At 45.1% G+C, this 17640-nt stretch overlaps 1 protein-coding gene across 1 annotated transcript in view; it reads right to left on the reverse strand.

Moving 5' to 3' along the window:
• The window catches only part of CDYL (chromodomain Y like), a 185830-nt gene extending 177414 nt beyond the window's left edge, over positions 1 to 8416 (reverse strand). The window contains exon 1 of the mRNA XM_054020530.1: positions 8117 to 8416. Within this exon, the coding sequence (XP_053876505.1) occupies positions 8117 to 8140 (24 nt within the window). The 5' untranslated portion in view covers positions 8141 to 8416. The remainder of the gene's footprint in view (positions 1 to 8116) is intronic.
• Between the last annotated feature and the right edge of the window lie 9224 nt (positions 8417 to 17640).

Below are 17640 nucleotides of genomic sequence, written 5' to 3' on the forward strand. Positions count from 1 at the left end.
CAAGTTAAGATGTTTCTTATTTTGAGTTTTGTTTGTTTGTTTTTTTAAAAGGGACTGCATAGTTGTGTACTACATGTGGCTGGCCCACTTAAATTCAAAGCAACATGGCCTTGAGGCAAGGAGAACCCTGACAGTCATTAACTCATTTTATCATTATATTTTATACAACGGCTTTTAAAATGTACAAAGTGTCACTGAAACATCACAAACAAATTGATAGTTACAGTAATTACTTTGTTTCATTATTCAAGAGAAATAGACACTTAAAAAAGGTATTGAGTGAATATGCAAGTGATTTTCTTTCACATTTTATACTAACAAAATGGCTATAAAAATCATTAAAAACAGAACCCTACCTTAGGTTAAGAGAATAGTTTTCATTAATATCTATATGTATTAATCCATCTTTACAAACATCTAATGCAAAAGAGCTACAGTAGATCACCTCTAAAGAGGCACATGCAAGTGTATTGAGAATGTTTACCAAAACAGTAAATACTGTTGTCTTCATAGTATATTGGACCAACCTGCATTGGAAAGTCTTATGCTAGTTTTGTTTTTCTATTAATACCGAAAACAGATCAAAGAACACCAAATTGTTCTGTAAATATTAAGGTAAGTCCATCAAGAAAAAAATTTATACATAAAATTAAGTGTTATGGCTACTGAAACTACATTTGATCATGAAAGATACATAAATGACTAACAATATTCTAGGACAAGATAAAGTGTGTACAAAATTTAAGACTATATACCAAAGGGAAACACTGGTCCATCTTTAGTATTAATTAGCAAACAAAAAAAAATTTTTAGTGACATTTTACACAGTAAAGGCAACACACAAGCTATTCGACAAGATTTACATGCAACAGCAAGTGCCAAGTGAACGGGGGTGGAGGGAGTGATAACAGAACCAACCTATAAAAAAGGAGATACGAGTGAGCACAAGAACCACAGAGGAATCATCTTATTGAGTATTCCAGGAAAAAGCATTCATTCCCCTCTGCAACGCCCTGGTGAAGAGGTATGTGGAAGCAGGGCTTACAAAGGAACAGGTAGGATTCAGACCAGAATGAAGTATAACAGATCAGCTATTTTTGATAAGACAGATATTGGAGAAATATATAGAACACAACCAAACCTGTTACAACAATTCTATAAGACTTCAAACAGGCTTTTGGTAGCATTTTGTAGAAAGGGTAATGGCAAATCTTAAGAATGTATGGCATCCCTGAGCTGAAATTGATCAAGTCAATAGAAAACATCTACAGCAAGACCAGGAGTGTGGCAAGAGTAAACAAGAAGCTGAAGGATTGGTTTAGAATGACAGTAAGGAGTGAGACAAGGATGCATATTATCACCAGATTTATTCAACTTGGTATTGGAAGCACTACTGTCTGTAGCACTGAGAGATGAAACGAGACGAGTTAGGCTAGGAGGGAGGACAGTGAATAACCTTAGATTCACAGATGATATTGACCTCATAGCATTGACCAAGGAGGATTTACAGAGAATAACCTTGTTCGGACTCATCGTCGCTGTGGAATTGATGGACAGGAAGCAAAGAAAGAGAAAGAAGAGAAAAAGTGACAGTTAAGGTTGTGGCAAGACATCTCATTCACCCAAAATCTTAAAAGCACAGAAAATAAGACGTTAAGGGGAAAGGTCTGTGCATTCCTTTCCACCCTCGTATTATTGGCAGTGTGGTAGGCAACATACCAACACTCCATAAGGTTTTCACTTCCATCTTGACAAGATACCCAAAAGCAATACATAACCCCCCCATCCCATCAATTTGCATTCTAACATAAAACCTTAAGAGTGACCTTATATGTTTTTATATCAACAGATCAGCACATCTGAGTGCCACACATTCAGAAAGTTATTTTGTCTTAACACCGTTGAGGTAAATCTTAAGGTTTTGTTTGAGTGCAAATTTGCTGAGGTTTGGGTATGTTGTGCTTTTGGATATCTATTTACGATGGAAGTGAAAGTCTTACGGAGCCTTGGAGTGTATCATCAACAGTGCTGCAGGCAACTGGGGGGTGGGGGGGTGGGCGTGGAAAGAAACACACAAGTCTTTCCCCTTCACCTTAAAAGCATGGGAAAAAGTTTAGTGAAGATGGGGTATGTCCAGCTGCAACCTTAACTATCACTAAACATAGGGTTTTTTTCCCCACCCCTAATTTCCTAGGGGTTGTTTGGTTTTAGGTACACCTTTGGTGTATCTCAATCGATAGCTCCCAAGAGTCAGGGAGAAGCAGAGCTGCATCTGTCTCGTAATCAGAGAAAGAAACTGAGCTGCTGAAACTGCTCCTGACTAACCCTCCTGAAGACCATGACAGGATGTGATGTGCTTTAGTAAATAGTGTGTCTCTAATATGTTATTCTCATTGAAAAGTTAATGCAAGTAAGTATAGCCACAGCAACTCTCCATGATAAAATAACCTATCAGCTGGAATGAACTTCTGTGAAGAGTCTATGTAATCTGCAAGCATCATGGCCACCATCTTGACCAACACTGAACCAGTGACCTCTAGAACAAAAAACATGGAGCCCTTACAACTTGAGCTAAAGAGCATTAACAGTCACAGGCTCACATGCCCTGTGGACTGGGCACAAAGAGAGGCACATAATACAAATTAGGGGGTAACTAAAGGAAAATGTGTGACAAAATAATAAAATGTGAAATGTGTACTTTGGCTATACATATCATGTACAGATTAACATTGTTTTCAAGTACAAAAACTGTTTTAACATGGTTTTTCCATTTTGTGATTCATATGTAACTATACCATCCTCCCACAGAGCAACAGCAGGATTTGAATCCCTTGACCTTCAGAATCCTAGCTTAGGCCCTTACTATTTGAGCCACAGAAGTAACTGCTAGTGCCTTTCTGGGCTAGCTACTTGAGAGCATGGCACACTTTCACAGTGGGTTGCAAAACAATTTAGTAGTCAGCAGTAGAATATTGGGGAAGAGAAATCCTAGATTCCATGCTTTGTTCTGGGAGAGGAGGAGTGTGAATTATAGTGGTTAGAGATTGGATAACCCAAACTGGTTTAGCCACTGTGTGGTGCAGTAGATAAGATGCAGGTTTGTCATGTTAGAGATGTTACTGTATACACAGAACCCACATTGTGTAAGTTATTTGTTACCTTACTTTAAACAAATGGGAGGGAGGAGTGGCTCTTCCATAACTATTTTTTAGGTTGGCTGTCTTCAATAAGGGTAGTTAATTACATGAGCACTTAGAAGTGAAATTTGAACACCTTGTGTCTTCTTTGCAAGCTTGGGAATTGTTCCGCTAGGCTACAGTGGTATCTGATTAGTTGGAGGATGGGAAAACAAGTCTCTGCCCCCCTTGGAAGTGAGAAATGGCAATTCCATCACAGCACATTTGTTGTCAAATAACATTTGACTGGTCTGTCGTGGTGCACCATTTTGCCAGTATGGCTAGAAGGTTGTAAACCATTTTACAGACAAACAATACCTAACTGATATTCTAGGAATCAGCAGATGTGGAGCAACAATGTGACGAAAGGACAGGTGCCAGAATACTTTATACTGCTTGCTAGAGGGGTGCAGAGAAAAAAGTGAGAGACACTCCATTGAAGAAAAAAAAAAAAATCACCCAAATGGGGGATTGTAACTCATTCTCACTATCAATTCATTTTTCATCAAACCACCAAGAAAAATGTCAGTAGTACTCAAAGTTTATATTGTGTGTTTTGGTTTTTGCCATTTTCATGAGATTTTTTAATAATATAAGAGGTTTAAATTTCCTGATAAAACAGATAGACTTGGACTATGGTCCAGACACCAATGCACCACAATATATGGAAAGCCCCATGTGTTGAAGTAGGTATTTCCCATGGAGGAGAAAAAAATTTGAAAACACTATTTTGGAAATAAGCATATGAGCAGTAGTCCTCTGTAGTCCAAGTATATTTTATGCTTAGGACCAAAATTGTATGCAGTGTGTGATTTTTCAGAGATTTTAAGGCTAGAACGATAAGAAATCATATAGTCTGACCCCTTATATAACACAGGCCATAGAATTTCATCCAGTTACTCATGTAATGAGCCCCAACTTGTGATTTCACTAAGCCTGTGCAGATTTTTACTTTTTTTTTTTTTTTAAGATTACATATTGTCTTTTTAAGCGAAGAAATATATTAAGGATGAAAACATAATTTTAAAAGGCTCCTGAATATTGTTCTTTCCTTACTATAAGCATGAAAGTCAGTCTGAAAATGTGGACTGCACTGGCTGAAATATGTAAAGCTTTAATATTTTTAATGGAAAAAGACTTGATAGATGTTAAGACATATGACGATCAGGTTTACGAACAATGACAAAGTGAAATACAAAATGAAAAGCAGGAATGTTACACATTGGTTAAATTCGGGTGGATTTGGTTTCTGCTGCTTCCTGATAAAACCCAAAAGCACTGGCTTAACAAAAGCAAAATCAGACCTGGACCATGTTTACTCATTAAGAGAAATTCATCCGATGGGACAAATCAAAGAGCTGTAACATCAACAGAAATGTTTATAGGCAGAATGGAAACACTTTGTATCTAATCACACTACAGTCTCCAAAAGCCACAAAATAATTCACATCACTTCCACTGCACAAAGTCCACTGCACTAAAATTTAGAAACAGTGTTTTCCAAACCCATTGCAACAAGTGGGGGGGGGGGGGGGGAGAGACTGCCTACTAAATGCCAGACTTTTGTTGTTGTTATTAAGCTAGCTGTTAATATGCAATTGTACCCGAAACATTTAAATGGGATAACCTTCATGTTTCAAAAACAAATCTCTCACACCACCAACTATTTGGAATTATTTTAATCCCAATCACCACTACAGAGCTCTGCCAGAAGCGGTTAGGCAAACCACTATGAAGTACTTGCAACTTGCTTTGCAGTTGAGCTGTCTGGATAATTTGGGATCACTAGTTCCCCTGCTGACCCAACAAAAACTACTGATTATCATCTTGCAATAGGCAGGTGTCAGTAAAGCAATGAAAGTTGGTCAAGGTCTTTCATAAACATTGACGAGATGAGAGTGAAATAAACCAAACTAGAGGAGAAACTAGCCCTAATCTTTGCTTAAACAGCTGCAAATATGCACAGGAGTTTCTAAAAGGTAAGTGCATTGGGAGGGTGGTGGGCAGGGGAGATGTCATAAAAAAGAGCAAGTCAAACCCTCCCATGTGGACAAATTTGGGAAAAAGTGAGAGGAACCTTTCCGTCACTTGTCTGGTCCACCAAGTGCCCCAGGTCCATTCCCAACTGTAATATCACTTGAAAAATTAGGTAAGGCTTTTAGAAGGAAAAACACTCACTTGTCGCGACCATGGATACAGTCAAGATCACATCTTTGGTTTATTGTCCAGAAGAGAAGAGAAAAAATAAAGCAAAAAAACCAAAACAAAACACAACTGATCTCTGAGGTCTCTCCTCAATGAATGCTTAAGATTTTCTTCTGATCATGCATTCTTTCTTGAGCAATTAGTTACCATTAAAAAGGCCCCTATAAAAGCTCATGAACTAACAATAGATAGGATCCACAGCTTATCCAAAGTAATTCTTCCAAAGTTTTGGGGTCTTTCAAGTTGTCTGTGTTTGAATTACAAATCTTGACCTATAACCATTCTTCCGGTCACCAGAGAAAATATTCTCAATAACAAGAGTAAATAAATAAATAAATCCTCCAATACAGTGACTGAATGGCCAATGCTTCTGAATTTTTAATCTTACTTGCAACAAAATTCTCAATTCAGGTTTCTATTTTAGAAGAACCGAGGTCTTTTGACACCAGCATGTTTAACTGTCATTGTTAGACTGATGAACATTCTCAGATATTTGAGTATCATCTTTTGACCAAAACACAGGATTAGACTGGAAAAAACAGGGCTGTAATCACACTTCATAGAGCATGATTTTGGACTTCCTATTACTGAATGCAAAGAATCATATAGCGCCTTAATTAAAAGATAACTCACAAAAAAAGCAAAAAACAAAAATTAGAAGCAGAGTTAGAAGTACTCATTGTAGTTTAATGAGTTCCGTTCAACATCTCATCTCCTCTGATGGTTCAGCATCAGGCACTGGTGGCACAGCCATGCAAATTCCTCCTCCAGAAGAAACTTGGCAAGATTGAACAGCAATTTTGTTTTTAAATTACAAAAATCAGTGACAGTTTGTCCATTTATAAGTCATACAAGCTTTAAAATAAAAGTTTAGTTGCCTTATGGATACTCTGCACTTGTATAATTAAAGAATTAATTTTATTTTTAGATTAAGAATGACAAAAAGTAATCCATAATGATATGGTCCAACCATTTTTGGTGCTTTGAAAAAAGCAGGCTTTTGAGTAACAGGTGGAATAACTAGACTGCTCAGAGGACTGGCAATGAGATACAGAGTCTTTCACTTAAGACACCATTTCAAACACATTGTCTAGTGACCAAAATGTATTACTATCATAGTGGAGCTCAGTGGCCCACTTGGTATGAATTTGTAGACTGGATGCAATTCTTAGTAGAATGCAATGGAGGGAGCGGGGGAGGTTGGTTGATTTTGACACCTATTAAAACTGGTACTCTATATGACAGTCTCAGGCATCAGATATTGGTATCAGACAGGATACCAGATTAGAAATGCTTATGCTCCAAAGAGGACAAATACTGTAATGAGAATAGAGTCTAAGGGCCCAATTCCGCAAATCCTTTTACCAGCAGAACACCCACCAAAAATCAATGTAAGTTTTGCACATAGAGGATTTCCCAAATTGATCCCTAAATTTATCTTCTTACTTCTAGAAATGACCCCTTCAAGTCTCAGTTGAGCCACATTAATAAGGTGGAAAAACTTGCAAAAGCTATTAACTATGATTTATCTGACTTGGGAATAGAGGCCTTTGGTTTTCTGGTCTACCAATTCAGCACCACTAAAGCTCACTTATAAATTTAAGTGGACACAAGATACTTTTCATTGGTTTCTGTGTGTCTATTCTTCCATCATTGCATATATGTAATTCTATTAACGGACAATTTTTATATATACACCAGCAGGAGAAAAAAATGTCTTTCTGTGCAGTCTTCTACAACTGATCTCAATGACACAAAATTCCAACCTCTGGTTACAAATAGTCTTTTTTTTTTTTTTTTTTTTAAACCTGCCTTAAAATGTATTCTCCCAAGAGACAAAACCATTGTTGTCTCAGGTGAATACATATTTATCAAAGAAATCAGAATGGCTCCAGAATGATGACTGTTCTACACTCCCAAGGATGGCTTCTTGTAAAAATAAAAACAAGGAAGTTAAATCCAAGAGAAACCATACTGCTTTTCAATTAGTGTTAAGGATGTAACATCAAAAGACAGGAAATTTAAAGTTAAGGCTATCATCTCATCTCATCCTCTCCTCACCCCAAGCCCCCAACTCATGCCATGACTGCTCCCTTCAAGCACTTCTCAAGAACCCGGTGAATGATGGTGTGTCAGAGGCTTAACTTTGGCTCTCATGGCTTCTCTTACAACCTTTAACCTTCTTGTTAAAGCATGTTGGGATGAGCAGTTTAAATTTTAATATTTTGCATCACCTGAGCTTGCTGCATGGCCAAGGCACAGGGTGGTACTTCGATACACACATACACACAGAAGGAAACCCCCTCCTCCCCCAACACATGCCATAACTCGGCTTTGCACACATTTTTGCACACTACCAAGCGGCACACTTTTGTGTTGCACTCTAAACAGGGCGCTGCTGTCAGCGCGACTCCCCACCATCCAGCAACCCCCGCTCTCCCCCGCCCCGTCCTCCCGCTGGAGTCAAAGTGTTGTTGGGGGAGCACAGGCCAATGGTAACACTCTACCGTCTCCTCCTTTCAGTCATATTTCCGTCCTCCTCCAGCAAAACTGGGGAGGAAGGCGGCGGGTGGGGGAACCCTGCACCCGCCGGGCCCTGCAGAGAAGGGGCAGCAGCAGGAGCAAGTGTGGTGACAAGCCTGCAGTGTTTCAAACAGCCCCGAAAGAAGGGCGGGGGGTCGGGCAGTGTGTGTACGGACGGGGTGGGGGGCAGGGCTGGTGCTCTGGGTCATTACCTCGTAGAGTTCCTCGGAAGCCATGCTGGGGAGTCTCACAAGGTGGAGTTGGGGGCTGGTTTGGAGATACTTTGTTTCAGTTGGTGTCTGTGTGGCCTCCCTCCTCCTCCTCCTCCTTCTTCTTCCTCCTCCTCCTCCTGCGCGCTGCTGCCTCTCGCTCCCCGGTGCAACTGGCCGCCGCTCCCCGCACGAAATGCCAGCGCTGCTGCGGCGGCGGGGGCTGCGCGCAGAGCAGCTGCGCAACTCGCTCGCACACTCACCCGGTCACACTCACACACACACACACACACTCACCCACACGGCGGCTCCCCGCACCCCCACCCCTCTGTCCCCGGCTCGCTCCCCAGGATCACTAATCGAGCGCAGAGAGAGCGCCACACGCAACCCGCTCCGGCTCGACTTCAGCCGCCTCTCGCACCATCCTCCTCCTCCTCCCCCTTTGATCTCCCATTGTCTGCGCGGCGGAGGGCACCGCGAGGCGGCGGCGGGCGAGAGGCGCGCGAGCTCCCTGGCCGGGCGCGGCACGTCCTGGCAGAGCGGCCATAGGCTGGCTCCGCGCTTTGAGGCGCCTGCCTGGCTCCAGCCCTGGAAAAAATGTGTGTGCCCCACTGGCACCGTCCTGGGGAGGAAGGGACGGGCCGGGCAAAGGGGCCGCTACAGTCAGCCAACCTGGGAGATGAGGCAAAGCCATGTGGGGAGTCCCAGAGTTCACAGGAGACGGGACCCCTGCTAAACCCTCTCGCCCTCCTATCCCCACCATGATCTCCATCCACCTACTCACCATTCTTCTCCTACCCATCCCCACCATGATCCACCTACTCATCCTCCTCCTCCTACCCTTCCCCACCATGATCCCCATCCAACTCCTCCTCCTCCTCCTCCTCCTCCTCCTACCCTTCCCCACCATGATCCCCATCCACCTACTCATCATGCTCCTGCTCCCGCTATCCATCCCCACCACGATCCCCATCCACCTACTCCTCCTCCTCCTACCCATCCCCACCATGATCCAGATCCACATACACATCCTCCTCCTCCTACCCATCCCCACCATAATCCCCATCCCCCTACTCATCCTCCTCCTGTTCTTTCTACTCATCCCCACAATGATCCCCATCCATCTACTCATCATTCTCCTCCTCCCCATCCCAACCATGATCCCTATCCAACTACCCATCCTCCTCCTGTTCCTCCTACACATCGCCAGCATGATCCCCATCCACCTACTCATCCTACCCATCGTCCCTTCCCATCCCAACCATGATCGCCATCCATCTATTCATCATCCTCCTGCTCCTCCTTCCCATCCCCACCATGATCCCCATCCACCTACGCAGCATGGTCCTCCTGCTCCTCCTACCCATCCCCACCCTCATACGCATCCACCTACTCATCCTCCTCCTGCTACTCCTACCTATACCCACGATAATCCCAATCCACCTATTCATCCTCCTTCTGCTCCTCCTACGCATCCCCACCATGATCCCCATCCACCAAGTCTTCATGCTCCTGTTTTTCCTACCCATCCCACCATAATCTCCATCCATCTATTCATCATCCTCCTGCTCCTCCTACCCATCCCCACCATAATCCTCATCCACCTACTCATCCTCCTCCTCCCCATCTCCACAGTGATCCCTATCCACTTACTCATCCCCATCATGATCAGCATCCACCTACTCATCCTCCTACTACTACTCATCCCCACCGTAATCCCCATCCACCTACTCAGCATGTTCCTCCTGCTCCTTCTACCCATTCCCACCATGATCTCCATCCACATACTCATACTCATCTTCCTCCCCATCCCCACCATAATCCCCATTCACCTACTCATCATTTGCCTGCTCCTTCTACTCATTCCCACCATGATCCTCATCCACCTATTCATCCTCCTCCTACTCCTCCCCACCGTAATCCCCATCCACCTACTCCCCATCCACCATGCTCCTCCTGCTCCTCCTCCCCATCCCAACCATAATCCCCATTCACCTACTCATCATTTGCCTGCTCCTTCTACTCATTCCCACCATAATCCTCATCCACCTACTCCTACTCCTCCTACTCCTCCTACCCATCCCCACACTGATCTCCATCCACATAGTCATTATACTCCTGCTTTTCCTACCCATCCTGACCATGATCCCCATCCACCTACTCATCCTCCTGCTCCTCCTACCCATCCTGACCATGATCCCCATCCACCTACTCATCCTCCTGCTCCTCCTACCCATGCTGACCATGATCCACATCCACCTTCTCATCCTCCTCCTCCTGCTCCTTCTACCCATCCCCACCGTGATCCCCAACCAGCTACTCATCATCTTTCTGCTGCTTTTACCAATCCCTACTGTGATCCCCATCCACCTTCTCATCCTCCTCCTCCTGCTCCTTCTACCCATCCCCACCTTGTTCCCAATCCAGCTACTCATCATGCTCCTGGTCCTCCTACCCATCCCTACCAGGATCCCCATCCACGTACTCATCATCCCTCTGCTCCTCCTACCGATCCCCAGCATGATCCCCATCCACGTACTCATCCTCCTCCTCCTCTTGCTCCTTCTACCCATCCCCACCATCATCCCCATCCATCTACTCCACATCCTTCTGCTCCTCCTACCCATCTCCACCATGATCCCCATCCACCAACTCTTCATCCTCCTGTTTCTCCTACCCATCCCCAAAAGGATCCCCATCCACCTACTCATCATCCTCCTGCTCCCGCTATCCATCCCCACCCTGATCCCCTACCACCTACTCATCATCCTCCTGCTGCTCCTACCAATGCCTACTGTGATCCCCATCCATCTTCTCATCCTCCTCCTCCTGCTCCTTCTACCCATCCCCACCTTGTTCCCAATCCAGCTACTCATCATGCTCCTGGTCCTCCTACCCATCCCTACCAGGATCCCCACCCACCTACTCATCATCCCTCTGCTCCTCCTACCAATCCCCACTGTGATCCCCATCCACCTATTCATCATGCTGCTTCTCCTCCTACTAGGGCTGTCAATTAATCGCAGTTAACTCACGCGATTCACTCCAAAAAATTAATTGTGATTAAAAAAACGAATTGTGATTAATTGCACTTATAACAATTGAATACCAATTTAAATTTATTAAATATTTTTGGATGTTTTTCTATATTTTCAATATTAATTTCAGTTACAACACAGAATACAAAGTACATAGGGCTCACTTTATATTTATTTTTGATTACAAATATTTGCACTGTAAAAAACAAAAACATCGTATTTTTCAATTCACCTCATAGAAGTACTGAAGTGCAATCTCTTTATCGTGAAAGTGTAACTTACAAATGTAGATTTTTTTTTGATTACAGAACTACTCAAAAATGAAACGGTGTAAAACTTTATAGCCTACAAGTCCACTTAGTCTTACTTCTAATTCTGTCAATCGCTCAGACAAACAAGTTTGTTTACATTGACAGGAGACAATGCTGCCTTTTTATTTACAATGTCACCTGAAAGTGAGTACAGGCATTCACCTGGCACTTTTGTAGCTGGCGTTGCAAGATATTTAGATGCCGGATATGCTAAACATTCGTATGCCCCTTCATGCTTTGGCCACCATTTGAGAGGACATGCTTTCATGCTGACGATGCTTGTTAAAAAAATAATGCATCAATTACATTTCTGACTGCACTCCTTGGGGGGAAAATTGTATATCTCCTACTCTGTTTTACCCACATTCTGCATATATTTCATGTTCTAGCAGTCTCAGATGATGACGCAGCACATGTTCGTTTTAAGAACACTTTCACAGCATGTTTGACAAAATGCAAGAAGGTACCAATGTGAGATTTCTAAAAATAGCTACAGCACTCGACCCAAGGTTTAAGTATCTGAAGTGCCGTCCAAAATTTGAGAGGGACGAGGTGTGGAACTTGCTTTTAGAAGTCTTAAAAGAGCAACACTCTGATGCGGAAACTACAGAACCCAAACCACCAAAAAAAGAAAATCAACCTTCTGCTGGTGGCATCTGACTCAGTTGATGAAAATGAACACGTGTCAGTCCACACTGCTTTGGATCGTTATCGAGCAGAACCCATCATCAGCATGGACGCCAGGGCCGGCTTTAGGCCGATTCAGCCGATTCGGCTGAATTGGGCCCCGCGCCAAGAGGGTCCCGCGCTGCAGCTGTCCGCCCCGCCCCCAGATCACTTCCCCTTCCTCCCCGCCCCTGCACGCCCCGCCCCCTCCCCTGCTTCCCGCGAATCAGAGATTCGCGGGAAGTCTGAGACGAAGCAGGGGCGGGCCGGCTGACAGCACGAGGTAAGCTGGGGTGGGGGCGGGAGAAGGGCTCCGGGGAGGCGCGGCCCGTTCCCGCAGGCCCCAGCGGCTCTGGCCCGGCTTGGCTCCAGCCCGGCCCCCGGGGCCCGGCTCCAGCCCGGCCCGGTCCCCGCGGCTCGGATTCCGCCCCCCACCCCGGCGCAGCCCCCACGGCGCAGCTCGGGTCCCCCCGTCCCCCCCGCGGCGCGGGTCCCCCCGTCCCCCCCGCGGCGCGGGTCCCCCCGTCCCCGCGGCGTGGCTCGGCTCCCCCCCCCCCCGTCCCCGCGGCGCGGCTCGGCTCCCCCCGCCGTCCCCGCGGCGCGTCTCGGCTCCCCCCCCGTCCCCCTTGCGGCGCGGCTCGGCTCCCCCATCCCCGTCCCCCTCGTGGCGCGGCTCCCCCCGTTTCCCCCCCCGAGGCTCGGGTCGTCCCCGTCCCGTCCCCCCGCGGCGCGGCTCGGGTCCCCCCGTCTCCCCCCCCCACGGCGCGGCTCGGGTCCCCCCGTCTCCCCCCCCGCGGCGCGGCTTGGGTCCCCCCGTCCCCTCCCCCGCAGCGCGGCTCGGGTCGTCCCCGTCCCGTCCCCCCCCACAGCGCGGCTCGGGTCCCCCCGTCTCCTCCCCCGCGGCGCGGCTCGGGTCCCCCCGTCCCCTCCCCCGCGGCGCGGCTCGGGTCCCCCCGTCCCGTCCCCCCCCCCCCCGTGGCGCGGCTCGGGTCCCCCCGTCCCCGTCCCCCCCCCGCGGCGCAGTGGGGCTCGGATCCCCCCGTCCCCCCACGGCGCGGCTCGGGTCCCCCCGTCCCCCTCCCCCGCGGCGCGGCTCGGGTCCCCCCATCCCGTCCGCCCCCCCCCCGCGGCGTGGCTCGGGTCCTGGGGGCGGGGCTTGCAGCAAGCCCCGCCCCCAGGAATCGGGCCCCGCTCTTGCTAAAGCCGGCCCTGATGGACGCATGTCCTCTGGAATGGTGGTTGAAGCATGAAGGGACAGATGAATCTTTAGCGCATCTGGCATGTAAATATCTTGCGACGCTGGCTACAACACTGCCATGCAAACCCCTGTTCTCACGTTCAGGTGACATTGTAGACAAGAAGTAGGCATCTCCTGCAAATTGTAACCAATCTTGTTTGTCTGAGTGATTGGCTGATCAAGAAGTAGGACTGAGTCGACCTGTAGGCTCTAAAGTTTTACATTGTTTTATTTTTGAATGTAGGTTTTTTTGCACATAATTCTACATTTGTAAGTTCAACTTTAATGATAAAGAAATTGCAGTACAGTACTTGTATGAGGTGAATTGAAAAATAATTTTTTTTTACAGTGCAAATATTTGTAATAAAAAATAAATATAAAGTGAACACGGAGCACTTTCTATTTTGTGTTGTAATTTAAACTAATATATTTGAAAATGTAGTTAACATCCAAAAATATTTAAAATAAATGGTATTCTATTGTTGTTTAACAGTGTGATTAATCGCGATTATTTTTTTTAATCACTTGACAGCCCTACCTCCTACTCATCTCCACCATGATCACCTCCACTACTCATCCTCCTCCTGCTCCTCCTCCCCATCCCCACCAGGATCCCCATCCACCTACTCATCATCATCCTGCTCTTCCTATTCATCCCTACCACAAGCCCCCTTATCCACTCATCATTTTTCTGCTTCTCCTACTCATTCCAACCACAATCTCTCTCCACCTCCTCCTCCTGCTCCTCCTATCCATCGACACCATGGTCCCACTGTTCCTCCTTCCCCTCCCTGCCATGAACCCCTCCACCTATTCATTATCCTGCTCCTCCTCCCCATCTGCACATAAAAGCATAGAAATGTAGGACTGAAAGGGACCTAGACAGGCCATCAAGTCCAGTCCCCTGCATTGAGGCAAGACTAAGTATTATCTAGAGTCTGACAGGTGTTTGTCTAATATGTTCTTAAATCTGCCAATGATGAAGTTCTGGTGCTTAACTACCCTTACAGTTAGGAATTTTTTTCTAATGTCTAATCTAAATCTCCCTTGCTGCAATTTAAGCTTATTACTCTTGTCCTGTTCTCAATGGATAAGAACAACTTTTCACCTTCCTTTTTATAACAACCTGTTACCTACTTGAAGACTGGTATGTCCCCCCTCAGTGTTCTCCAAACTAAACAAACACAGTTTTTGAAATCTTTCCTTACACATCATGTTTTCTAGACCTTTAATCATTTTTTATGCTTGCCTCTGCATTTTCTCCAATTTGTCCTCATCTTTCCTGAAGTGTGGTGCCCAGAACTGGACACAATACTCCAGTTGAGGCCTTATCCGTGCTAAGTAGAGTGGAAGAATTACTTCTCATGTCTTGCTTACAACACTCCTACTAATACATCCCTGAATGATATTCACTTTTTTTGTGACAGTGTTACACTGTTGACTCATATTTAGTTTGTGATCCACTATAACCTCCACATCCTTTTCTTTAATATTCTTCCCTAGGCAAGCAACAGAGGGTCCTGTGGCATCTTTAAGACTAACAGAAGTATTGGCTTGCATCTGAAGAAGTGAGGTTCTTACCCACGAAAGCTTATGCTCCCAATACTTCTGTTAGTCTTAAAGGTGCCACAGGACCCTCTGTTGCTTTTTACAGATTCAGACTAACATGGCTACCCCTCTGATACTTCCCTAGGCAGTCATTTCACATTTTGTATTTGTGCAATTGATTATTCTTTCCTAAGGGTAGGACTTTGCATTTGTCCTTATTGAATTTCATTCTATTTAATTCAGACCATTTCTCCAGTTTGTCAAGATAATTTTGAGTTCTAATCCTGTCCTCCAAAGCAGTTGCAACCCCTCCCAGCTTGGTATCGTCTGCAGACTTTATAAGTGTACTCTCTGTGCTATTATCCATGATCCCCCTTCATCTCCCCACCCTCCTGGTCCTCCTACCCATCCTCCTCCTGCTCCTTGTACCCATCCCCACTACCATCCCCCTTCACCTTGTCCTTCTCCTCCTATCCAACCCCGCCATGATCCTCTCCATCTACTCATCTTCCAGCTTCTCCCACCCATCCCCATTGTGATTCCCCTCCACCTCCTCATTCTCCTACTCCTCTTATAAAATTATTACTCTGATCCCCTCCCCTACTTCCTATCCCTTTGCCCCTCATTCTTTTGCGTCTCTCCTTCCTCAGCCTCATCCTCCTCAATTTACTCATTTTTCTGACTCTTAGTCTGACTCCCCCTCTAACTTCTCTTGGTCTTTCTCTTCATCCTCCCCCTCCGCCTCTTCTTCATATTCCTCTTGTGCTCTGTCTCCTCCTAAATTCTTCTCATTCTCTCACCTCACACCTTCTCTCAATGGTCAGGAAATATTTAAAGTTAAAAATGAAGGAGAAAATATTTTTCATAACACTGCCAATATCTTTCCAACACAGTAACAAGGGCTATGTGTTTTAAGATGCTCTGGGTGCAGCTTCAGCAGGGGACCTTTGAAGTAAAAACAGTTAGCGAGTTTGTAAATGGTTCTTTTACTCATATAGCAAACATTTTCATCATCAGATGGGGAGACTTTTGAACATTGCCCTGAAAATGAATCTCCAAATGAGTGAGTCAGATAACGTTTGAGTAGAACTGCATAAATCTGACCCGAAAGTAATATGTTAATCTGGCAGCATAATCAGGATGTAGGTTTAAGAAACTGAAAATAAAAGAATGGTAATTCTGTTTACAGAGCGCAGAATATATTCTGGTAATTTTTGTGGAGTGCCACCATTATGCTTTTTGCTTTATAGATAAAGATGTGGTTCCTCAACCAAGGACTGTACAATCACATTACATCGAAAAAACTACTTTCAAAGAACATTAAGGGTGCAGAGTCAAGCACTGAAAAGTTAGGAAGTGCCAGAATAAGGTTGCCTGTGCATCTTAAAATTTAGCCCCATTGTGCATGAGTAGTATGATACAGTCATCAATAATATGACCGCACAGTATTTTTTCCACAGGAACCTGGCTCACTGAGGGATAACTATATATTGTTTCTTTTTATCCCCATCATTTAGTGTGTGGTCTCATGCCTCATTTACTGTACACCATCCAAGCCTTAGACTCCATAAAGAATTACTGATTTCCTCGTGGGCTTTTCCCTGGCACTCTCCTTGTAGTATCTTACAGCTTGGCTATCTAGGGACACTCAAGAAAATTAATTCAAATGAACTAAAGGTGTGAATTTACAATGGATTAATTAAACCTTATGTCACAACCCCAGGTTTACTACAACCTGGTCTTTGCTACCTGCTGCCACCACTAAGCTTTTCACTGGAAATTTTCTCTCTCGGGACACCCCCTCCCTTTGCTCCCTTGTTACAAGGACCTTATCCCCAAGCCACTGCAGAAATCCCCATTCACTACAGGTCTACTCTGGACTGAATTAATAAACTTGTAATTTATTATTTACAATTAACATATGAATGAACTCCAGTACTGATCCACTGGGAGTGCTCACTATCCTTTTCAAGCCCTGGAAAGTCTTATTTCCTACCCGGTTCAGGCTTCATTTTCAGAAGCCACAGGGTCTGATGTTCTCCCATTCTGGTCTCACCCTCTCAGCAGCCCAGACCTCGATCATCCCTGATGGACCAGTCTCGGGGGTCTGGAGAGACCTTTCTTAGCAAGATCAGCCAGCCCAGTCCAAAGCACCTTCAGTATCCATCCTCACCCCTCCAGCCACTGACTGTTGAACAAACATTCCAGATGGCTCCTAGCAACCCCCTGGGCCCTCACAGAGTCCTTAGGTTTCAAACCACTATCTCACTTCCACCCACATATTTTACCTCCCATATACCCAAAATGGTATAAAACACAACACATACCCTAACATTCTCCACGCCTCACTAAATCCCTTTGTGGATGCTCTTATTCAAAATTAAAATCACCATAATTTGGTTTGCTTAATTCACATTGAATTTTAATTCTGAATAAAAGCATCTACGCAGAGAATTAATGTGGTTTAACTAATACACTTTGAAAGTTACTTTGGATTAACTTTCCTGACTGTACCCCATATAGATGAGTCCTGATTTCTTTACAAACATTAATTAATGTGTCTTCACAACATGCCTGTAAGATAATATGGGGATAATACCACGTTACCACAAGAGGAACTGAGACACAAAGACTCAAGTAAGAAGTGTCAACTAATTTTGTCTGCCCAATGTAAGAAGCCTAGGGCCTGATTTTCAAAGTACTTGGCAGTCTATAGCAATAAATGAA

This window comes from Malaclemys terrapin, chromosome 2 (assembly GCF_027887155.1).
Source record: "Malaclemys terrapin pileata isolate rMalTer1 chromosome 2, rMalTer1.hap1, whole genome shotgun sequence".
NCBI classification, from domain to species: Eukaryota; Metazoa; Chordata; order Testudines; family Emydidae; genus Malaclemys; species Malaclemys terrapin.